General features: G+C 44.7%; 1 protein-coding gene across 5 annotated transcripts; it reads left to right on the forward strand.

Annotated features, from left to right (window-relative positions):
- The first annotated feature begins 291 nt into the window (after positions 1 to 291).
- On the forward strand, positions 292 to 21,240 carry LOC310837191 (cyclin-dependent kinase 15-like). Of its 5 annotated transcripts, none has more exons than XM_083757344.1 (6): positions 307 to 615; positions 1,750 to 1,873; positions 2,955 to 3,075; positions 6,164 to 6,257; positions 7,832 to 7,895; positions 21,090 to 21,200. In XM_083757344.1, the coding sequence occupies exons 1-6, from the start codon at positions 574 to 576 to the stop codon at positions 21,182 to 21,184; spliced, it is 540 nt and encodes a 179-aa protein (XP_083613470.1). In that variant the 5' UTR covers positions 307 to 573; the 3' UTR covers positions 21,185 to 21,200. The 5 variants fall into 5 exon arrangements, with proteins under 5 accessions (XP_083613474.1, XP_083613470.1, XP_083613472.1 ...); XM_083757346.1 differs by lacking the exon at positions 21,090 to 21,200 and adding an exon at positions 18,910 to 19,013 and having other exon boundaries at positions 310 to 615; XM_083757347.1 differs by lacking the exon at positions 21,090 to 21,200 and adding an exon at positions 18,890 to 18,928 and having other exon boundaries at positions 311 to 615.
- The last annotated feature ends 3,809 nt before the right edge of the window (positions 21,241 to 25,049 follow it).

Genomic DNA, 25,049 nt, shown 5'->3' on the forward strand with positions numbered 1-25,049 from the left:
AGACGCACCAGACCATAAGGCGCACCTAGTTTTTGGAGGAGGAAAACAAGAAAAAAAATATTCTGAATCCCAGAAGCCAGAGCAGCAAGAGGGATCTGGCTTCCAGGGTAGCCTCTGGCTGTTCTGGCTTCTGGGACAGCCGTGTGAAGCCACTTCAGGGCAGCAGGATGAAGGCTCCCCCTGCCTGGAAGAGGCTGCCGCAGCTAAGGCAGAGGAGAGGTGCTTCGCTGAAGGGGCGCTGCGCAGCTCTCCCTCTCTGAGCAGTGCCATTCGGTCCATTAGACACACTCACATTTGCTCTTACTTTTTTAGGAGGAAAAAAGTGTGTCTTATGGAGCGAAAAATACGGTATCTGTGTGTCCCCAAGGCACACACAAAGCTCCAGGACGAGAGTTTCCATCTCCCCATACAATGTCCTACTAGTTTCATCAACAAGGGGCTGGCGGGAGGCTAGTGCAAAACACAAAGCATGTGGTTGCATGGATTTTGCAGAAAGTATCTAAGAAAATTGGGTTCACCGCCCTCAATTCCATTTCCTGTCTATTTATTTAGCACACAGACTTGGCACAGTACATGTCCCAGCATCCTGGTGGGCTTCGTCTTTATAATGTTAAGGTAAGTTCTTGAAGAAAAATGTGCTGTTCTTAAGTGTGCAACAGTTCAATCCTATGCATGTCTACTCAGAAGTAAGTCCCATTGGGTTCAATAGGAGGCGCTCCCAGGTGAGTAGACATGGGATTATAGATCATATACCAAGAGCAGCTCTGGTTATTGGATAGATTGTTTCACTGAACTGAGGAGACCTAGGACTCAGCTACACAGGTCAATTATAACATTAAAAATGTGACACCAGATGGCGCTGTAGACCAGCAATCCAAAGTCAATGGTAAATTGCATTGTGAGCTATATATATTTTCATTGCATTTTTTAATATCTGTGTAGATCCAGCCTTGGTTCAAATCTCTGGTTGGTTGGTTGGTTGGTTGGTTGGTTGGTTGGTTGGTTAGTTGGCTATATATTTATTTTACAGTTTCTGTCCTGCTTCTAAGCCCATGCATGGGTGCTCAAAAATTATCAGTTGCAATAAAAAGAGGTTTGGTTTCTTCTTCTTCTTCTTCTTCTTCTTCTTCTTCTTCTTCTTCTTCTTCTTCTTCGAAATCAGTTCCATTCATACATAAATACAACTACAAAGCTCATTTAGCAAGTCTCTCTCTTGCAGCTGTACCTATCTTGCAGAGGTCTTGCAATAAGTGAGACCTTGAAATGTTTTTTTTAAAGCTGTAGACAGGTATGTCCATTGGTACCAAACATAAATAATTTGATTTGCTCTGAAGCAAAGTTCCCCATAATAGTCTATTGCTTCAGCCTGTGCTGTTGATTATAAGTAGCTTTCAAGGGTTTTATGTACAGTGGTACCTCAGGTTAAGTACTTAATTCGTTCTGGAGGTCCGTTCTTAACCTGAAACTGTTCTTAACCCGAAGCACCACTTTAGCTAATGGGGCCTCCTGCTGCCGCTGCACCACAGGAGCACGATTTCTGTTCTCATCCTGAAGCAAAGTTCTTAACCCGAGGTAATATTTCTGGGTTAGCAGAGTCTGTAACCTGAAGTGTATGTAACCCAAAGCATATGTAACCCGAGGTACCACTGTATTTGCTTACTTTTCTATCAAAGGTTTATTCTTTTGCTTGAAATGCCGCAGTAAAACTGATCAGTCATGAACCAATTATGTCCTGTTTCTGTCTGCCAGCTCTTTATGTTCCAGCTTCTGCGAGCCTTGGCTTTCATCCACGAACACCGCATCCTTCACCGGGACCTGAAACCTCAGAACCTCCTCCTCAGTTGCCTGGGAGAGCTTAAGCTAGCTGATTTTGGTAAGCCATCATAGTCAGACTGCTGGACAATAGCCTGACCTTCTGGCAAAGGCCAGCTTTCCCATCTTTCACAGGTTTTTTTTGCTTTCACTGATCTTTTGGAGGAGCACATTGCTGTACAATGTCTTTTGTCATCATCCCTCTCCTACGTATAACATAAAATAAACAAAGAATTTAGAAAATACCCCTGGATGAAACCAATTGACTTCAAATGAGAATTCTCTCCAGCTTCATAGGGAACGCATGCCTGCTTTTCATAGCTGGCCTTGTATCTTGGGTTTCCATCTTTGCACAGGGACGAGTCCATTTCTGGAGAGGGCATTAATGTAAAATCTACACTTGTAGGAAAGTAGCAAAAAATAAATGTAATAAATTTAGCTCCCTAACTAATAAGAGTTAAATGAGTCTGCTGCTCCATGTACAGAGGCCCTTGGGCTCTTTGTACTGCTGTGGCAATTATGTACACTTTAAGGCCCCTTCATGTAATGTCCTTGTCTATTAAAATGGCTCAGAGACATCCAGAATGTTCAAACTGAACCATAACATTGGGCACTTAAACTCCCGGTAATGAACCAATTAAGTGGCAGCACTCGGAAATAATCTACTTTAATGCCCATGAAGCTACTGGGGGAAATTATCTTAAATCCAAGTGCTTTGACTTAAGCTGAATTGAGGAGTTGGGGTTGGCTGCTCACTTTATATTGACACTAGTGGGAAGTGCCAACTTCTGCCCAGGAATTTGTAGAACCCCCCCCCCCAAAAAAAAACCCCCAGTGATTTTAAAATAGATGTTGTAAGTTGTAAGCTTGGACCCGTCACACTAACAATTGGGTGAAGTCACACCAAAGTCATGTTTTGGTTCGCCATTTTAATTCAAAATGGCGCCTTGTATCCAAACGTTGATGAAGGCTGCCGCCCCCATTTTGGGAACCCATTGGCGATGATATCTCAAGAGGTGGCTGAACGCCTAGTGATCGAACAGACAAACCATTTTATTTCCAAAATCCACAGTAGATGAGTTAGCTGTTGGAACCTCCATACGACCGAGCTGCATGGTTTTAAATGACTTGTTTCTTGGCAGGTCTTGCTCGTGCCAAGTCCCTTCCCAGTCAAACGTACTCTGCTGAAGTGGTGACATTGGGGTACCGACCTCCTGATGTGCTGCTGGGAGCCACTGATTATTCTGCTGATGTGGATATCTGGTGAGAGCCAGCTGTGGAGATGCTGTAAATCATGTTGAGCGTAGCAATCTTCCCCTTTCAAGCACATACAGAACGTTGGCAGGGTGCAATAAGAGCACTTTTGAGACCATCATTAAAAATCACTTGAACTACATAAAAATTAGGGATGCGGGTGGCACTGTGGGTTAAACCACAGAGCCTAGGACTTGCCAGTCAGAAGGTCGGCGGTTTGGATCCCCGCGATGGGGTGAGCTCCCGTTGCTCGGTCCCTGCTCCTGCCAACCTAGCAGTTCAAAAGCACGTAAAAGTGCAAGTAGATAAATAGGTACCACTCCGGCGGTAAGGTAAACGGCGTTTCTGTGCGTTGCTCTGGTTCACCAGAAGTGGCTTAGTCATGCTGGCCACATGACCCGGAAGCTGGCCAATAAAGCGAGATGAGCGCCACAACCCCAGAGTCGGTCACAACTGGACCTAATGGTCAGGGGTCCCTTTACCTTTACCTTTACATAAAAAGTAAATTTGTAAGCATAATAAAAGAAAGAACTTTCCTCGACTTTCAAGGCTGACACTGAAGTGAGGTTTGTGGAACCTAGATCCCTACCCCCAAGCAAACTGATACCACCAATTTCTAGACTTGAATTGGACTTGAGCCCCTATCAGAGTAGATATGGAGATTCTTCCCTCTTTCTTACTGAGACAGGTCCAGAAGAACATAGAAGCAGAAGTGAGATATTTTACCATGCCTTTGTGTTCGTGGTGAGAAGCATGGTAAATGCACACCTGACAGTATGCTGAGGAGTTTTTATCTCTCTTCAACTAATATACAAAGTCCCTTTAGCAATGACGGCAGGAGGGCTAGACATTACGTCCACTTCAAGGCAATCACACATCCACGTTAGCATTTTATTTCTGAATTATTTTTGACATTGCTGCTGCTTTTCTCCTTGTGAGGCAAAGAGAGAGACAAATGTAACATACTTGAAACAGTGCAGATGATCACTTCTGCTCATGATTAGTTCCTGTCCATTTTAGTTATTTAAGACCTGTCAGTGCTATTTTTTCTAGGAAAAGAGGTGCGGAACTCACCATTAACACCTTGTTCACCTTGTCCACCTGAGAGGAGCCAGAAACTGAGTTTCAGCAAGTTCTGGCTGAAAAAAAGCCCTGTAATTATTATCTGTATTTTATTTTATTTTATTTTATTTTATTTTATTTTATTTTATTATTTTATTATTTTATTTTATTTTATTTTATTTTATTTTATTTTATTTTATTTTATTTTATTTATACCCCGCCCATCTGAGTGGGTTGCCCCAGCCACTCTGGGCAGCTTTGAACACATATGAAAACATAATAAAACATCAAACATTAAAAACTCCCAATACAGGGCTGCCTTCAGGTGTCTTCTAAAAGTTGTATAGCTATTTATCTCCTTGACCTCTGATGGCAGGTCCATTCTTGCCTTATGCTGACTGAGTGGGAACCATTGCAGAATAGCTCCTGCCCAGGTTACCACTGAAACGTGATACGGCCGGGAGCATATGGGAGAAACCTGTACCGCAGCCTTGGCCAGTGCCATCCCAGAAACTGGGATGCGTGAAGGAGGTGCCATTTTCTGGACTGACACCACCCCCCTCCCTATTCCAGGAAGCTGCTCATATACCGTATTTTTGGCTCCATAAGACACACTTTTTTCCTCCTAAAAAGTAAGGGAAAATGTCTGTGCGTCTTATGGGGCGAATGTGTGGTCGATCGCTGGCTCCCTTTCCGGCCCCACCCCCTTGTCCATGCCTCCATTGTTGAAAGTTCTGCAGATGGAGGCTGTTTTTCCCCCCAGTGACATGTGACTGGCTGATTAGATTATTTGTCTGGAAACTGTAGGCTACATTATTACATGAGCACTGTTCCACAGCATTTGATATTTTCGTTTACATACATTCATTCGAAATAAGATGGGTATGGGTTTATGAAGCAATTCTATATCCTCCCACCACGCTGACGAAGAATTCTACGAAACAGTAGACAATATCCGGAATCACTGTTCAGTGTTGGACATCATATTTGCTGAATACACAAAGCTTCACAGCTTGTCTTTCATCGTACAAAGTCTCGTACCTCGCTTCATTTGAAGATTTTCATAGACTTTGAGACTAAAGATTTCATTTTGTACTTGTTATGGTTTGAAGGAATTCTATAAAGATTTTCTATTGAGTATGTACATGGTCATCGTGTTGCCTAGACATTGCTGATGGAAACTGTAGAATGGGCTCCCTTTCCTTTCCTAAAGAAGCTGCAGAACTGTGAGTTGAACCCCATAAAAACAGGATTTTCCCCCTTTGCAAAGTAAGCTCAACAACTTTGAACTGATCCTCAAAAAAAATGGGGCGTTTCCCCTTTGCAAAAGAAGCTGCACAACTGTGAGCTGACCCCTCCAAAAACGGGGCTTTTCCTCTTTCCCCCTCTAAAAACTAGGTGCGTCTTATGGAGCGAAAAAGACAGGTACAGTGGTACCTTGGGTTAAGTACTTAATTCGTTCCGGAGGTCCGTTCTTAACCTGAAACTGTTCTTAACCTGAAGCACCACTTTAGCTAATGGGGCCTCCTGCTGCTGCCGCCGCACGATTTCTGTTCTCATCCTGAAACAAAGCTCTTAACCCAAGGTACTATTTCTGGGTTAGCAGAGTCTGTAACCTGAAGCACATGTAACCTGAAGCATATGTAACCCGAGGTACCACTGTAGTTGCATTGTACCTGTCTCCCTCCTGCCCGCCCCAATGACCAATATAGCAGCTTTGGAGAAGTGATTAGGAGCACAACGTGGTGCGTGTGTTGGGAGCAGTGAAGAGCTAGGCACCCCCACTGCTCAAACCCTATTGAGCAATCCTATTTAGCAACTGTCTTTAATTGGGAGATCCATTGATTGTCCAAATCAGGCCAGAGGGTTTGATGTTTTGGGGAAACACTTCTTACTTTGAATAGAAAATGTAACTGAGGATGTAGTGCATGTGGTTTTCTTCCACCTAGATCTGGACTTAGGCCTATTTATCTGTGTATTTAATATCCGCAGTGTGAGACTGACTGAGTGAAGAGAATGTATGCCTTTTCTCCAGGGGTGCAGGCTGCATATTTGCTGAGATGCTTCAGGGTCAACCTCTGTTTCCAGGGGTTTGCAACACCTTTGAACAGTTGGAGAAGATCTGGGTGGTAAGTATAATGATACATCTGGGAAACTGGAACAAAGATCATTAGCATCTCAAAGGGGTCAGCTTCCATCCGTCTATCTATCTATCTAGTCCCAATGATGGATGCAACAGAAAAAAGGCAATTTGACTGAAAGTCTCACTCACTCCCAGTGTGTTAAGTTTGGGGTTGTATCCAATAGGCTGGTCTATATTTGGCAATTTCCCCACAAACACTAAGATAAATCAAAGTGACTTCCCTTTGATGCCTCTCTTGTCTCATCAAAAATTTAAAGCCAATTAAACGGATAGCAGGTTGAAGGAGGCACACAAAAATGGAGTTGCTGCACTTTCTACTCCCTCTTGTTAAATTCTTGTATTTCTTTGTGTCGTGTAAAACAGCATTCTTGTGTGTGTGTGTGTTTTGGGGTTGTTTTGGGAAAGATTATCCAAAGCTGCAGCCCTATGTTGGGAATAGGAATAGTGCTTTTTTGTGATGGTACTCAGTGGTATGGCGTACCGCAGGCATAGGCAAACTCAGCCCTCCAAATGTTTTGGGACTACAGCTCCCATCATCCCTAGCTCACAGGACCAGTGGTCAGGGATGATGGGAGTTGTAGTCCCAAAACATCTGGAGGGCCGAGTTTGCCTATGCTTGGAGTAAATGCTCAAAAGAAACTGGTCGGATAAATATTAATTTTAAAAATCCTTAACATTTTCTAAGCAAACTCTTCAAAGTATTGGTCCGAATCACAAGTTTTGAATGAGTTTGAGCTTTGCTTGTGAATATGTTCAAATCTGGAACCACAAATTTGCCACAAAGGGAAAGGGGAAAATCTATACATTTGAGGTTGTTGGGTTTTTTTTTGTGAACTTGAAATTTCAAAAGATAGCAGTCGAAAAGAGAAAGTGTAATAGGATGAATATTCATTTCATTATTAGCATTTTCTGATGCTTTTAAAACAGAGCTATGTAGCTGCTCCAATTGCAAAGGCAAATTGGAAGCTTCGCTCACCCAGCCAGTAACAAAAAGCTTGCTTTGGTGGGGAGGACGTATCACATTTTCATTGGCACAGATTTGTTTGCTTGCGGGCAGAATCCGAAGGTGGACTCAGACTACCTCATCAAGATACAGCGTACTTGAGGCCCAGAATGTCTTTGAATTGTGCCCCGGATGGGTTTTTTTGAACACCTGTCACAAGATTCGTTTGCTATCTATTCCTTTTCATCTCAAAGCAGCAGGGATCTCCATCGCAGCCAGTGTACGGCTTCGGAATGCCTATCATTTGGGGGGAGCTACTACCATCAGGAGTCACTCATCAATGCAATCCTGGTCTCTAGGGGAGCACCTTGGGTGTAAAAAAAAGACTGTACCATGATCCTGACTGCTGCTGATATATTTGAAATGGCACCTGTCTTTGAAGTCGCGAAAGCACATTTGTATTCCCGGCTACATCCTCGTAAGAAAATCTTGCTGGGCACCCTTTTCCAGGAGCAAATCCAAGAGTAGAATCTAGTCTGCATACACGTATTTGGAAAAGACATTGGGTGTGTGCTGAGTTGTTCTTTTGTTATTGGTTTGTCTCTTGCTTTATGCAGGTACTGGGAGTCCCAACCGAAGGAACATGGCCAGGGGTTTCCAAGCTCCCCCTTTATAAGCCAGGTATGATCTCTCTTCAGATGGCAAATATGCCACAAATGCTATTTGAAGCTGCTTTTCATGTGAGCAAAATCCATGGTTGCATCCTGAAGGTAAAGGTAAAGGGACCCCTGACCATTAGGTCCAGTCGTGACCAACTCTGGGGTTGTGGCGCTCATCTCGCTTTATTGGCCGAGGGAGCTGGCGTACAGCTTCCGGGTCATGTGGCCAGCATGACCAAGCCGCTTCTGGCAAACCAGAGCAGCTCATGGAAACGCCATTTACCTTCCCGCCAGAGCAGTACCTATTTATCTACTTGCACTTTGACGTGCTTTCGAACTGCTAGGTTGGCAGGAGCAGGGACCGAGCAACGGGAGTTCACCCCGTCACAGGGATTCGAACTGCCGACCTTCTGATCAGCAAGTCCTAGGCTCTGTGGTTTAACCCACAGCACCACCCACGTCCCACAATCCTGAAGGTAGCAACACTTTTAAGAGCTTTTGGCTCATCCATAAAACAGTTCAGTGTTAAGCAAGAACCAGAGAAAGATTGATAATACTATGACTGATGAATAACACTATGGAAGTTATAGGCTTTCTCCCTTCTGGCTATTCTCTCTGGTTATAATAATATAATAATAATAATTTATTGTTTGTACCCCGCCCATCTGGCTGTGTTTCCCCAGCTACTCTGGGCAGCTTCCAACAAAGATTAAAAATACATTAAAATGTCACACATTAAAAACTTACCTGAAGATGTCTTCTAAATGTCAAGTAGTTGTTAATCTCTTTGACATCTGATGGGAGGGCATTCCACAGGGTGGGTGCCACTACCAAGAAGGCCCTCTGCCTGGTTCCCTGGTTGCCCTCTCTTTTCTGTAATGATGATGATGATGATAAGTACCCCACACATCTGACTGGGCTGCCCCAGCCACTGTGGGCGGCTTCCAGCATATCCTACATTATTTCCTTTCTCTCTTATGCTCCTGGTTTCCTCTGTCCCTCCACTTAATCATATATTTTACTCTCTTTTTTTCTGCTTCCCCTTTCTAAGCTTTCTACTTCTGTCCCCCACCTTGGACTCCTGTCTGGCCCAGTTCCCCCTTCCTCCTCTCCTACGTTTCCGGGCTCCCCAGGCGTCTTCTGCCCTTCCTTCTTTAAACATCCTTTCCCTCAAAGTCCCTTTGCTGTTTGATGGAAGTCTCCTTCTTGGGCTTTCTTCTGCCTCTCAATCCACTCTGTTACCTTCCTGCAGGAATTCCCACTCAGGGCTCCATTTCCCCCCCAAAAATCCTGTGGATGAGGGTGCTTGGAAAAGTGGTATTATACCGACAAAAATAGAGTGGCTTGCCAAATTATTGCAGTTCTACAATATATCCAAAACAATGGGAGAAACTGGATGGATCTCAAAAGAGAAGATAGACAGGGACTGGAAGGTGTTTAAAGGATACTTGCAAAGCCATACTGAAAAATGAGAACTCCTATTAGAATAAACAAGTTCCGTTTTAAATACTGAAATACTAAATAAGATGGATAACAATGTGTAATAGAAAAAGAAGCATGAAATTAGGTTAAAGGTGTGTGAGAGAAAGCAATAGAAGTGGAAAGAAATTGCAATTGAGTAGATTGGAAGTTTAACCCAAAGGTGGGGTGAGGGGTGGTGGATGGTGATGGGAAAAGGAATTATCTGTGGGATTGAGTGTAGGTATGTTTGAACATTTTTAAGGATTGTATGAAATGTATGTTTGTATATTTGCAATATGTGTGTATTAATGCTGAATTGTTTTAACAATAAAAACTTTTCCAAAAAAAGAAAAAGGAATTGTAGCTCTGAGAGGGGGAAACAGCCATTTCCCAGGTGATTGAAAGGTGTTTAAAATGTGCTCTGGGCATGGGCGTAGCCAGGATTCTTGGGGGGGGGGGCAGAACCTCAGTTTGCTATGTATTTTTATTGATTTTTTAATTCAATAAAAATACCCTACATAAGCAGCCTTCCAAAGCTCACCTCTACTGTTCCTTCCGTCTTTCTTTTTTTCACTCGGTATGGCAGGTCTTCGGGTGCATTGCCACATGGTGGCAGTGTGGGACAGCACAGGCTAGGGAAATCTGTGGGTGGGGGGGGGCACCAGCAGGATGGAGACATGCCGTTTGCCCCTTTCGTCAGCCATGCAGCCATTGTGCTAGACACTGTACATGTACAACAAAGTTCTTCCTCAGAGTCTGCAAGAGGTGGCGACAGGTGGAGGCCACAGACTGAATAGTGACATGATCTCTTATCAGCCTAAAGAGATCCTTGTGTATGCTAATCATGTTGGCTTGTCAAATTTGAAATACACTGGCTGGTATTATATTTTGGCTTTGGTGCTATAAAACAGATTGTGGCTATACAGTGGTAAAGGTAAAGGGACCCCTGACCATTAGGTCCAGTCGTGGCCGACTCTGGGGTTGCGGCGCTCATCTCGCTTTATTGGCCGAGGGAGCCGGCGTACAGCTTCCGGGTCATGTGGCCAGCATGACTAAGCCGCTTCTGGTGAAACCAGAGCAGCGCACGGAAATGGCATTTACCTTCCCGCCGGAGCGGTACCTATTTATCTACTTGCACTTTGACATGCTTTCGAAATGCTAGGTTGGCAGGAGCAGGGACCGAGCAATGGGAACTCACACCGTCGCGGGGATTCGAACCGCCGACCTTCTGATCGGCAAGTCCGAGGCTCTGTGGTTTAACCCACAGCGCCACCCACGTCCCTATACAGTGGTACCCTCAGTTTAAGAACAGTCCAGTTTAAGAACGATTCAGTTTACAAACTCCACAAAATCGGAAATAGTGTCCTGGTTTGAGAACTTTATCTCGGTCTAAGAATGGAATCCGAACGGTGGAAGGACACCAGCAGCGGGAGCCTCATTAGAGAAAGCGAGCCTCAGTTTAAGAACGGCTTCTGTTTGAGAATGTACTTCCGGAACAGATTAAGTTCGTAAACCGAGGCACCACTGTATTGTTCAATTTTTCTAGAAATGGGCTGGAGGGTCCCCTCTGCCTTTCTGTCTCTGATTTGGATGTGGGCAAGGCAAAAAGCGTGTGTGAGAGAGAATGTGAGCGAGAGAGAGAGAGAGCGCACGCATGCACAGCCGCACATGTGATTTATAAAGCAAGTTTCTTTTATTCCCATGCAGACTGGGTGAGACTTCTGTGTCCTGAACTTCAAAGGGCCAGTTGTCTCTTATTTTGATGTGGGCAGATTGAGAAGTGCGCTTTGAAAAGAAGGCTCCCCCCCCCCACCTCCTGGTTTTCCTTTCTTTCCCCCCTCCTCTTTTTTTGTTTAATGTTTTCTCGTGGGATATCTTTCAGAGCACTATACCCAGGTGCCAGAGAGGGCTGGGGTTGGGAAATGATCAACACCAATTCTCTAACTCTCAGCAGGATCATTCTTTTGGAAATATATATATCTAAAAGTGAAATATTTAAAAGCCTGAAATGTGAAATCCATCCATCTGCATGTTAGCTGGTGTGCCTCTTACTTGCACTTGCAGAGATTGAGGAGGGAGCAAGATCTGTTTGAAAACCAGGAGTAGCAAGAATTGTGATGGAGGGGGTGGGGGGGAGAGAATGCTTTCAGCCAGAGGTTTGCAGGTTTAGCAGAGCATAGTCACATCTCTTCAAAGAAGTGGGTGTTGTTCTGTGACTTGCTCCAAACTGCCCTTTCTCTGGCTCCAGTGCTCGAAAACTAAACATCTTCTTATTTTCACATGCTAGCCGTGATTGGCTAAACAATAACCCAAACTTGCATTGTAAAGGTCTGGAATTTTTCACACAATTAGCCGAGTCTCATTAATCAAACTGGCGTGAAATGAGAATGTGTCGCCTTCCTCTGCAGACGTAAGGGTCCGCGTCCCATCTTCCCCACATAATAACCGGGGGGGGTGTGTGCGAAGGGCAAGTACGTTTGCTAGCAGGGGTAGCTGTACTTACTCCAGCGAAGTACGTTATAGTAAAACAAAATTGGAGAAGATGCACATTCGGACATTAGGACGAGAGAGCACATCACTACAAAAGAAACAAAGGACATTTTTTCTTTTTGGTAAGCGAAATGTTTACCAGTGGTGGATAGTCACTGCTGTGGTGAGAGTTGCTCATATTCGTTGTTGCTTTTAAGAGAGACCTTGATGAGTTCTATAGATGGAAATGATCTAAATGTCTGAATAACAAGCTTTTTAAAAGACCACAAAATCTTGTGGGTCTGAGAGACATGACCTGGGTTGCTGATTTTTTGTATATTTTTTAATACAGCAGAATAATACAGTTCTGGAAAGTGAGTGAAAGTAATTCATTTCTGACTTCATTGTGCTTTATACAGACATGGCATAAACCTACCCAGACATCTGGGTAGGGGATTTTTTTTTTCTCCCTAGCCATATAGCCAGGAAAAAAGCAAAAGGGAAATGTGTGTTGTTGTTTTTTGGAATGTCTAATAAAACACCGTATATTCCAATTGTTCTGAAACGATGAAAGAAGGGGAAAACTTTTAAAAAGCCAAGAAAAACCACAGATAGGAAGGAAGGCACTCTGATGAGATGGAAGGAATGGGGCAGGTTCATAAGTTGTCAGATGCTACATAAAATGAGGTTCGGGACACAGGCTGCCAACCTGTGTTGTAGGTGCACAGGTGAGTGGACAGGTGAGAGTTGTTATATGGTGGAGATAGATGCAGGTGTTCCCCATCCCCACTAATACATAGAGGTAGAAGCTTGTGAATTGGACACAACAGGGTGATCCCATGGGACCTTTGTTGTTGTTGTTTAGTCGTTTAGTCGTGTCCGACTCTTCGTGACCCCATGTACCAGACCACGCTAGGCACTTCTGTCTTCCACTGCCTCCCGCAGTTTGGTCAAACTCATGCTGGTAGCTTCAAGAACACTGTCCAACCATCTCGTCCTCTGTCATCCCCTTCTCTTTGTGCCCTCCATCTTTCCCAACATTAGGGTCTTTTCCAGGGAGTCTTCTCTTCTCATGAGGTGGCCAAAGTATTGGAACATCAGCTTCAGGATCTGTCCTTCCAGTGAGCACTCAGGGCTGATTTCCTTCAGAATGGAGAGGTTTGATCTTCTTGCAGTCCATGGGACTCTCAAGAGTCTCCTCCAGCACCATAATTCAAAAGCATCAATTCTTTGGCGATCAGCCTTCTTTATGGTCCAGCTCTCACTTCCATACATCACTACTGGGAAAACCATAGCTTTAACTATACAGACCTTTGTTGGCAAGGTGATGTCTCTGCTTTTTAAGATGCTGTATAATGCCGAATTCATGCCTAATTCAGGGCAACGTGTCCACTACTCCCATCACATGAAGGCTTTGCCGGTTTGATGAATGTATAAATCTGCCCAGGCAGTGAGTATCAATCATGGTTTAATTAGCCGGCATCTCCTGCGTTCCAGAGCAACGTTATCAATAGAATTCCTTGACAGCTGCCTTGCAAAATAGTTATTTCACATTCAAGTGTACACTTACGTGCTGTGTTCACAGTATGGAGAACATTACGCTCCAAAGGCTACTGAGAACAAAGAGTCTGCCTAGCAAGAGCAATATAAATGCATGATTTAAGATTGGATTCTCTGCTTTCACCCCTACTGTTCTCAATTAGTCACCACTTGATACTCTCAAGCTACCGTCCCGTTTTACGTGGTGGTTGGCACATTTACACAAGATCAACTGCTGCTCTGTGTTAACCTGACCTGGGCTATAAAACGCCGTAAGACCAAGTGAATCATTGACAGAGACGTTTCCAAATTCACTGGTTTTAAGTTCGTTTCCTGAGACACGTGGCAGATACAGTGTTACACTTTTGCTCACCCAAAAAGGAACTGAGCACAGTCCCCACACTGAAATCAACACAGCGTCACACTGGCAAAACCTGCCAGTTTTCCTTCCTCCTTTGATTGGTTGGGGAGATCCATACATTTAAAGCATGTCCACTGCACATTGTGTGAAGTACCGGTAGTTCTGCAGGCAGTTCTGGGGATTTATATATAAAATTTGGAGTGTTTGTGGTGTTAGGAGAGGAGTAGTAGCACTTCTGGTGGAGGGACACATTGTGCTGCTGCTAATAATAAGAATAAGAATAAGAATAAGAATAATTTATTATTTATACCCCGCCCATCTGGCTGGGTTTCCCCAGCCACTCTGGGCGGCTTCCAAAAGAATATTAAAATACTGTGATACATCAAACATTAAAAGCTTCCCTAAACAGGGCTGCCTTCAGATGCTTCTGAGGTAGTTGGTCCACCTTTGTGTCTGGAGGTGGTTGGAGGATGGATGGCGGCTAACAGATTGAGGTTGAATCCTGACAAGACAGAAGTACTGTTTTTGGGGGACAGGGGGCGGGTGGGTGTGGGGGACTCCCTGGTCCTGAATGGGGTAACTGTGCCCCTGAAAGACCAGGTGCGCAGCCTGGGAGTCATTTTGGACTCACAGCTGTCCATGGAGGCGCAGGTCAATTCTGTGTCCAGGGCAGCTGTTTATCAGCTCCATCTGGTACGCAGTCTACCTGCCTGTAGACTGTCTCGCCAAAGTGGTGCATGCTCTGGTTATCTCTCGCTTGGACTACTGCAATGCGCTCTATGTGGGGCTACCTTTGAAGGTAACCCGGAAACTACAATTAATCCAGGATGTGGCAGCTAGACTGGTGACTGGGAGCGGCCGCCGAGACCATATAACACCAGTCTTGAAAGGCCTACACTGGCTCCCAGTACGTTTCCAAGCACAATTCAAAGTGTTGGTGCTGACCTTTAAAGCCCTAAATGGCCTCGGTCCAGTATACCTGAAGGAGCGTCTCCACCTCCATCGTTCTACCCGGACACTGAGGTCCAGCTCCGAAGACCTTCTGACAGTTCCCTCCCACCAGATGTCAAAGAGAAAAATAACTACCAAACTTTTAGAAGACATCTAAAGGCAACCCTGTTTAGGGAAGCTTTTAATGTTTAATAGGTTATTGTATTTTAGTGTTTTGTTGGAAGCAGCCCAGAGTGGCTGGGGGGACCCAGCCAGATGGGTGGGGTATAAATAATAAATTATTATTATTATTATTATTATTATTATTATTAGTCCCCACCCTGCACTTGGCTCCCACCTGTGGCTCCTAGAAGCTGTCAGCATGTGACAGTGGCCACAGCCCAGGAACAACTTCGACTGGCTAGCTAAACCAGGTGAGGGTAGCCAATGGGTCTCAAACCCTCAGTGGGTTAGGGACTTCTCATGTATGCAAAGACAGGCTCTGGCAGACCAGAGTTGAGTAGAACGTAACACGCGACTGTGCGGGTCGCATTTCGCCGATTCCGCGCATGCGCGTGACGCCATTTTGAGGTATGACTGTAGTGAAAATGGTGTCTCCATGCTACTAAACGAACAACGTGCGAGTCAAGAAACTGAAGTCAGATCCACAGCTTGAATTTAAGTCACACTTAAATGTGCATGGCTTTCCCCAAAGAATCCTGTGAATTGCACATTATTCCTAACAGAGCTACAATTCCCAGCGCCGTTAACAAACTACAGTACCCATGATTCTTTAGGGGGGAGCCATGTGCTTTGTATATGTATTAAATGTGCTTTAAAGGTATGGTGTGCATGTGACCTTATGAGATCCTCTGAGATATTATTTGCCCATTCTGTGAAATTGTCAGGGATGAGAGGCACTGTAGTTCAGGAACATCTGGGAACCACAGAAACACCCCCACCCCATCTATTCTCCTGTCTTTCCGATTCATTTGTACCTCCTGCTAATGCTTTAGCAAGAGTTTTGCCTTGTGCCTGTTCATTTGGTTGGGCTGTCTTATTTTGCTGCTTCCAAGGAGGAAGTTGTAAACTCTTTTAATACAATGCTACCCCCCACCCCACCCCACCCCACATCTCATGCTGGGTGAGCTTAAATCCTCGCATTAATCCACTGCTGTGTTTGTTTCACCATGCTGAAAAGCAAGACATGTAAATCCTCTCTCAGTTTCACTTGTGCACCTAAAGGCCAGCAGCCTGATCTTTTTCTAGATATGTTAGAATGAGGCCGTTAGACTCTAGATACATCCCGAGTTCAAGGATAGGAAAGGATTAGGGATGACAGGACAGCTCTAGCCAAAATGAAATGCGTTGAGGGGTTTGGGGGTCACTTAGTTTCAAACTTGCATCACACTGAAACCTGCATCCCCACAGGCGACTGCCTTGCCTCTAAGCACTGTTTTTTTTTCCATTTTGAAGCGATGTGGCAGCACATTCATTTTTAATTTTATTTTCTTGGTATTTTTTTTTTCCAGAACCATTGCATATTCTAGAAGCAAGGGTCACCCATGCTAAAAACAAAAAAAAACACACAAACAAAAAACAGGATGTAATCTGGTTCTGGGGTATGATGAGGCTTCATAGACCTGGTCAGTGTCTCATGTGAACCACTTGGGTGCTGTTTCTCTCCCATGTGGAATGTGGGAGAACTTCTTGGCAGACAAATGAATGAATGAATGAATGAATGAATGAATGAATGAATGAATGAATGAATAAGGAAGAGGTCACTGAAGGTAGAAAGTTTTTGGAAATTGGAAACTATAATCATAGCAACTTGAGCAAAACTAAAGTGGTCCTTCCCCATTTGTCTCTGTTCCTGGTACCAGCATATATCCCACTCAGGAAACGGGCTCCCACAATATCAAGGACTGTTAAAATCTGGCCTGAAGGTGCTATCCATCAGCTGCAGGACTGTTTTGAGAGAACCAATTGGGACATTTTCGATCGTTCAGACCTGGAGGAGCACACGGCGGCAGTTCTGTGCTATATCAATCATTGCACAGACACTGTCACAGTAAATAAATCCATCCGGTTTTACCCCAATCAGAAACCCTGGATGAATAGAGAGGTCCAGTGCCTGTTGCGGGAAAGGAACAGGGCTTTTAGGTCGGGCGAGGTGCAGCTTTACAGTGTGGCAAGAGCAAACTTGAAGAGGGGTATTCGACGGGCAAAACTGGTCTATAGGCAGAGGATTGAGGATAATTTAAGGAGTAACAACACAAGACAGATGTGGCAGGGGATTCAGCATATTACCAACTACAAACCTAACCTTGGTGCTGTCGACGGTGACCCTTTGCTGGCGGAGGAGCTTAACTTCTTCTTTGCTCGCTTTGAGAAGGAGCCACCTGAGACGCCGGTATTACAGCCACCAGCCCATAGGGGCCCCTCATTCACTGTAGAGGAGCATGAGGTGAGACAGGTATTGAGGATGGTGAATCCGAGGAAGGCTGCTGGACCTGATGGCATCACGGGAAAGGTGTTGAAGGGCTGTGCGGATCAGCTGGCGAGGGTCTTTACTAAGATCTTCAACAAGTCCTTACACCAGTCTATTGTCCCACCCTGCCTGAAGTCGTCAACTATTGTTCCTCTGCCTAAAAAATCCACAATCAGTAGTCTGAACGACTACAGACCAGTTGCACTGACTCCAATCATCATGAAGTGTTTTGAGAAACTGGTGCGCCGTCACATTATTTCCTGTCTTCCATCAACTTTTGACAACTACCAGTTTGCATACAGGGCAAATAGATCCACGGAAGACGCTATCACTACCACTCTCCATGCTGCTCTGTTCCATCTGGAGCAGCCGGGGAGTTATGTGAGGCTGCTGTTTGTGGATTTTAGCTCTGCTTTTAACACTATCCTCCCCCATAGACTGGTGTCCAAGCTAGAGGCGATTGGACTCTCCAACTCCACCTGTCTCTGGGTTTTGGACTTTTTGTCAGAACGTTCTCAGAGGGTTAGAGTAGGGTCACATATGTCCACAGCCCTTAGCCTTAACACCGGCTCACCACAGGGTTGTGTGTTGAGTCCCCTGCTCTATACTCTCTATACGTATGATTGTACAGCCATTTATTCCAGCAACAAAATCATCAAGTTTGCTGATGACACTACGGTGGTGGGGCTCATTTCAGGAGGGGATGAGTCCGCCTATCGGGACGAGGTGGAGCGGCTTTGTGCTTGGTGTGGAGAGAACAATCTGGCTCTTAATACGACTAAGACCAAGGAATTGGTGGTGGATTACAGGGAAAAAAAGGCGGACATTCAGCCCTTGTATATCAACGGGGAACGGGTGGAGAGGGTGGCGGAATTCAGGTTTTTGGGAGTGACTATCGATCAGGGCATGACTTGGAGCGCAAATACCACTGCTCTGGTGAAGAAGGCCCAGCAGAGAATTTATTTCCTCAGACTTTTAAAGAAGAACAATCTGAGTGAGAGACTGCTGGTGTCCTTCTACCGAGGCTCCATAGAGAGCATTCTCACATACTGTATTTGTGCCTGGTTCTCCAGCTGTACAGCTAGGAAGAGGAAGGTGCTCCAGAAGGTCATAACCACAGCCCAAAGGATTATTGGTCATCCCCTCCCATCTTTGGAAGAACTGTACGGTTCCCGTTGTCTTAGGAAAGCAAACAATATCCTGCAGGATGCATCTCACCCGGGACACAGTCTGTTTGTACTACTGCCTTCTGGCAGGAGATACAGAAACATCAAGTCAAGGACAAATAGACTGAAAAATAGTTTCTATCCAAGAGCTGTGGCCTTCTTAAATGCAGTAACTCGATAGTGTGACCTGGGAGTTTGATGGGTGTGGGTGTGGGTGTGGCTGGAATGTGGTTTGTTTGGTTGTTGTTGTTGTGTTGCTTTTGTTGTTTTTAAGGGATGGCATCCAATTCCGTTGCACTTGTGCAATGTTGCACTTGTGTAATGACAATAAAGAATCTATCTATCTATCTATCTATCTATCTATCTATCTATCTATCTATTTCACTATCCCATTCACAGGCAGCAAAAATGTCACCAGTTTCTTTGGTGTAGGAGATGTGTGAAGGCAGAATTTACTGGTAATTCTTCTTCTTCTTCTTCTTCTTCTTCTTCTTCTTCTTCTTCTTCTTCTTCTTCTTCTTCTTCTTCTTCTTCCTCCTCCTCCTCCTCCTCCTCCTCCTCCTCCTCCTCCTCCTCCTCCTCCTCTTCTTCTTCTTCAGAATTCAACTGATTACCATAGGTAAAGGTAAAGGGACCCCTGACCATTAGGTCCAGTCATGGCAGACTCTGGGGTTGTGGCACTCATCTCGCTTTACTGGCCGAGGGAGCCGGCGTACAGCTTCTGGGTCATGTGGCCAGCATGACTAAGCCACTTCTGGCGAACCAGAGCAGCTCACGGAAACACTGTTTACCTTCCCGCCAGAGCGGTACCAATTATCTACTTGCACTTTGACGTGCTTTCGAACTGCTAGGTTGGCAGGAGCAGGGACTGAGCAACGGGAGCTCACCCCGTCGCGGGGATTCGAACTGCTGACCTTCTGATCGGCAAGTCCTAGGCTCTGTGGTTTAACCCACAACGCCACCTGCGTCCCTACTGATTACCATAGGGACACTATTTTCCCACCTCAGAATGATCCCTGGGAATGATGCAACATGATCAAGCCCACTGTCAACATCTGACATAGGGGTCACCCAGACTTCCTTTTCACCCGCGTTTCTAGGCACACGTCCAAACTTTAATGCTAAGTGTCCTATTGTAGGTGTTTTGTTTTGGCACTTCCCTCGGGGAAGCCCATGCTTTATTGTTGAATTAGAGCAAATGGCAGTCGGGTTTTCTGCGGATCTGCTCCAACTGAGTGGTAAAATGCGGGTTTCCCCAGATAAAGCGCTGGGACAAAAATCCCTCTTGGACAAGGAACTTCGAAGAGGTGGAACCTGTGGCTTGAAAGCATGATGCAAAATGAAGTGTGGATTTGTGTTTGTGTTGAGCTGGGTGGCTCCCATGCCCTATAGGCCTCACGCCTCACGAACCAAGAGATGTCAAGGTCTTCCGTGAGGATGGATGAGCACAAGGAGGGCAAGGAAGAGCCCATGGATCAGAGCTCTTCCACCCAAGCTGGAAGCTGGGTCCTTCTGCTGAGACTCTCCCTATGGAAGTCCCTCAGGTCCCCTCTTCCTAGGGATGGGGAGCTAGAGCTGGTTGGTGGGCCAGATCTTTACCTCAGTCAGCCACCCATGAGCCAACAATCACTTGTCATTTGTCGTCATTATGACATCAGGTGGTGTCTTCAAAACGGCTTATTCTCTCTCTCTTTTTTTAAAATAACTTTTTATTCAAAATTAAAACAAAACATATTATCCAGAAACATATCATCCTTATTTCCCCCCCAATTTTTCCTCCCTCCCTCCCCCCACAGAACCTACCCTCCCCCACCCCCCGACTTCCCTCAGTTCCAGTCTTTGATTTCTCTAAAAATGCTGTTTTCTGCATGTTACACAGTTGTATAGATCCTCAAACTATTTAGCTGATTATTATCAATAAAAAGTTTGTGAATGTTTATTCAAAACCAGCCAAGGAGTCCAGTTCGCTTTGTTGCCTCTTCAAATACTTTGAAAGGTTCCCATTCATCTTTAAAGTCACAGTTATCCTTGTCCCGTAGTTTGTATGTCAGTTTCGCCAGTTCTGCATAGTCCATCAATTTTTCTTGCCGTGATTCTTTAGTTGGGGTTTCTTCAGTCTTCCATCCTTGTGCTATTAAAACTCTCGCGGCCATTGTCGCGTGCATGAAGATGTTTTTCAGCTTTTTTGGCAGATCTTTCCCTACAATCCCTAATAAAAATGCTTCAGGTTTTTAAACAAATATGTTAAATGGAACATTTTCTTCAATTCGTTGTGTATCATTTCCCAATTTTTTTAAATTACCTTACAATCCCACCACATATGATATAATGTCCCCTCCTTCTCCTTACACTTCCAACATATATTTGAACTAGTTTTTTTACATTTTCCGTAACTGCACTGGTGTTGTGTACCATCTGTACATCATCTTCATGTAATTCTCCTTCAATAGGGAACAATCTGTAAATTTTAAGTCGGTTTTCCATCATTTTTCCCAATCTTCCATCATAATGTTGTGACCTACATCTTGTGCCCATTTAATCATAACTGATTTTACCTCTTCATCTTTCGTCATCTTTCCAAAGGGCTTATTCTCAGCGCTGCTTAGTTGATGGGCACTGTGAGAGTGCGCCTCTCAAGTCCACACACAGTCTTCATATGCATTCAAAACTCTGCCTGCAAAATGTCCATTTGCAGGCATGGTTTGAATATATACCGTGTCTGGAAACAGCCTTCGGAAAATGGGAAGACCCTGTCCCTTACTCTAAAGCACAGGAGCTTTATTTTTATTTTATTTCTAGGTCCTCTTGCTTTTTCATTTTCTGCCAGCAGATGGAAGCAAGAAACAACAAGCGCAGTCTCCCCAAACAACAGAATGCATTTGTTCGATAAATGACGTCCAAGATCTGGAATGTGTATTTTAATATTTTGAAAGCTTTTTCTTCCCTTTCCCAGTTTGGTTGATTCCTTTAAAAAATAAATCTCTACGGGGCTGAAAGAAACAGAATTCTAAAATGAAGGCAAATCTTCCTTGTCATATGAGGTTTTAGATCTAAAAGTAATCATAGCTGCTGTGTGTGTGTGGATCAACAAGGGAGTTTGCTGTCTCCACCATGGCCTCGAGGAACTTTTATTGGCAGAGTCGTCTTTTGCACAGACAAACTGAGAGTGCCTTCAGCCTCTGTAATTTAAGATAAATAGTTCAAAGTTCAGATGTGGGAAATTCAGGGTCAGTTCCCTTCCCACTCAGCCATGAAACCCATTGTGGGGCAAGTCATTGTACGCCAACTCTAATCTCCTTACACAGTCATTCTTAAGGCAAAAATTAGCCAAGTTTGTGCTATGTAAACAGGATCTGATTAAGGGAGTTCACGCAATATATGGGGACTTAATAGAGCCATGCAGCGTTTGACAATCAGCATCGAAGCAGCCAAGTGATTGCTCACACATGCATCCAAGCCATAAATCAGACCAATCCCAACTCACATCCAGCAGCTTTGCAGATTTGACAAATGGCAGGCTCACCTTGACAGAAGGTTGGGCTACAAATGTGACAGACAGATAGGCAGATAAGTGTAGATGAATACTCCTAGGTAATCGCTCCCAATGCTACTGCAAGACTTTGGATCTGTCACCTGGTGTGTAAATGTTTGCATCTGCAATCCTGAGAATAGGTGGGTTGTTTGAATTCCATTGGGTTCAAATGGTGCTTAAGGCATTCGAGTACACAATGTCAAACCTATCACCTCTGTATGTTGATTAACAGTCTCAAGGAACTCTTAAAGGTTCATGAGAAAGGACTGGCCCTTGCAGAAACCATGCTGACTTTGCTTCAGCAAGGCTTGTTCTCATATATTTTTGTTGTTGTTTAGTCGTGTCCGACTCTTCGTGACCCCATGGACCAGAGCACGCCAGGCACTCCTGTCTTCCACTGCCTCCCGCAGTTTGGTCAAACTCATGCTGGTAGCTTTGAGAACACTGTCCAGCCATCTCGTCCTCTGTCGTCCCCTTCTCCTTGTGCCCTCCATCTTTCCCAACATCAGGCTCTTTTCCAGGGAGTCTTCTCTTCTCATGAGGTGGCCCAAGTATTGGAGCCTCAGCTTCAGGATCTGTCCTTCCAGTGAGCACTCAGGGCTGATTTACTTCAGAATGGATAGGGTTGATCTTCTTGCAGTCCATGGGACTCTCAAGAGTCTCCTCCAGCACCATAATTCAAAAGCATCAATTCTGCGGCGATCAGCCTTCTTTATGGTCCAGCTCTCACTTCCATACATCACTACTGGGAAAACCATAGCTTTTACTATACGGACCTTTGTTGGCAAGGTGATGTCTCTGCTTTTTAAGATGCTGTATAAGTTTGTCATTGTTTTTCTACTTGGTTGCTTTTATCTTTAACAATACATCCCCCCCCCCCAGGTTACTCATTAAGCAACCCCCCCACCAAATCCCCTTTTAAGAATAGGTGTTGCTTTGGTTATTTTCTAGTCCTTGGGCATGGAAATTGAGCTTAGGGACAAGTCACATATTTTTAGCAATTTCACATTTGAGTTATATGAGAACTCTCAGGTGGATATCATATGAACCTGGTGATTTGTCAGTTTTTATTTTGTCTGTTAGGCCTAGAAATTCATCTCTCCTCACTACTATCTTCCTAGGTTTCTCAAACTCCCTTCCTGCAAGAGTTAGTTCAGACACTGAGATCTGCCCTATATCATCCATTGTGAAGACAGATGTAAAGAATTTGTTTAGATTCTTTGCAGTCTCCTTATCCTCCTTTAGCATACCTTTGACTCTCTCGTCATCCAGGGCCCAACTGCCTCCCTGCTACTTATTTTTTAGAGAGTTTCTTGTTGATGATCTTAATGCTTTTAGCAATGTATTCCTCAATATTTTATTTAAGCATGCCTTTCTGTCTGCTTGCACATCTTTTGCCAAAATTCCTGTTCTTTTTTGTCTTTTTAATTTTTCAAAGGAAGACTTCTTGTCTCTGTTTCTTTGACTCTGCTAGCTAACCACGCTGGCATGCTCTTGACCAGTGATGGCCAAACTTGGCCCTCCAGAGCCAGTGTGGTGTAGTGGTTAAGAGCGGTAGTCTCGTAATCTGGGGAATGGGGTTCGCATCTCCGCTCCTCCACATGCAGCTGCTGGGTGACCTTGGGCCAGTCACACTTCTCCGAAGTCTCTCAGCCCCACTCACCTCACAGAGTGTTTGTTGTGGGGGAGGAAGGGAAAGGAGAATGTTAGCCGCTTTGAGACTCCTTAGGGTAGTGATAAAGCGGGATATCAAATCCAAACTCTTCTTCTTCTTCTTCTTCTTCTTCTTCTTCTTCTTCTTCTTCTTCTTCTTCTTCCAGCTGTTTTGGGACCACAATTCCCATCATCCCTGACCACTTGGTCCTGTTAGCTAGGGATGATGGGAGTTGTAGTCTCAAAACAGCTGGAGGGCCAAGTTTGGTCATCACAGCTCTTGACTCTTGTGGTACCTTTCCTGATCTGCATTTATAAACTCCACTTGAACTTCTAATATTGTTCTTTAAACAGCTCTCACATATTTTGGAATGATTTGACCCTCCTGACTTTACTTTTCAATTTCCTTTTTAACTAATCCCCTAATTTTTGATAAGTTTCCTCTTTTGAAGTCAAATCTGACCATGTTGGGGTTTCTTGGCAAATGGCTGTTTACATGTACATTTTGTTTAAAAGCACTATGGTCACTGCTCCCAATTGGCTCAACAACACTTGCATCTTGCACCAAGTCCCTCAAGATTAAGTTCAGAGTCCCTGCCTATGCTATGCTATGCTATACCTACGCAGACCCTGCCCCACAGGAAAGAAGGGCAAGTAACATGCAAGAGAGATGGAAATGCAGAGGGGTTTGTTTTCAAAGTTCCCAAATGCAAAAGGGGATAGGAGCCCATGCCACCAAATGTCCATCAGACCAAACACCCTACCAGACACCTGCGCCTAACATGCAACAACTATTTCCTGAACAATTGGCAGGATTATATAGCTATCTGGGACACGGGAGGCACTGTGCGTTAAACCACAGAGCCTAGGACTTGCGGATCAGAAGGTCGGCGGTTCGAATCCCCGCGACGGGGTGAGCTCCCGTTGCTCAGTCCCTGCTCCTGCCAACCTAGCAGTTCGAAAGCACATCACAAGTAGATAAATAGGTACCGCTCCGGCGGGAAGGTAAACGGTGTTGCCGTGCACTGCTCTGGTTTGCCAGAAGCGGCTTAGTCATGCTGGCCACATGACCTGGAAGCTGTACGCTGGCTCCCTCGGCCAATAAAGCGAGATGAGCGCCGCAACCCCAGAGTCAGTCACGACTGGACCTAATGGTCAGGGGTCCCTTCACCTTTATATAGCTGTCTACGGGTTTGGCCATCTCCCTGAGCACTGTGATGCTCAGCGACCTTACACGACTCTTCTTTTAATCCTAGGTCAGGAATTGTCAGTAATGAACCTTACCCGTTGAAGATCCATGCTTTACACATACAGATGGAGCTATCGGCACACCTCCGCCCCCTTCCAGTGAATATTTACAAATGCCAGAGGTGTGATGTACTTTCATATCAGTAATTTTCAACTTACAGCTTTAAGTCATCCACCCAGTCTGGGAATTATTATTTTTATCACTTATCTCTAATCAGTAGTCACAGCGTCTTGCATTCTGGCAGTTACGAAAGAGCTACTTCAATTACATTAGAGAGCTCCAAGGGAATCTTGTTGTCATTGTAATCAAAGCACCAGTTCTCTCC

Source organism: Podarcis gaigeae (assembly GCF_964106915.1).
Source record: "Podarcis gaigeae genome assembly, contig: HAP1_SCAFFOLD_224, whole genome shotgun sequence".
NCBI classification, from domain to species: domain Eukaryota; kingdom Metazoa; phylum Chordata; class Lepidosauria; order Squamata; family Lacertidae; genus Podarcis; species Podarcis gaigeae.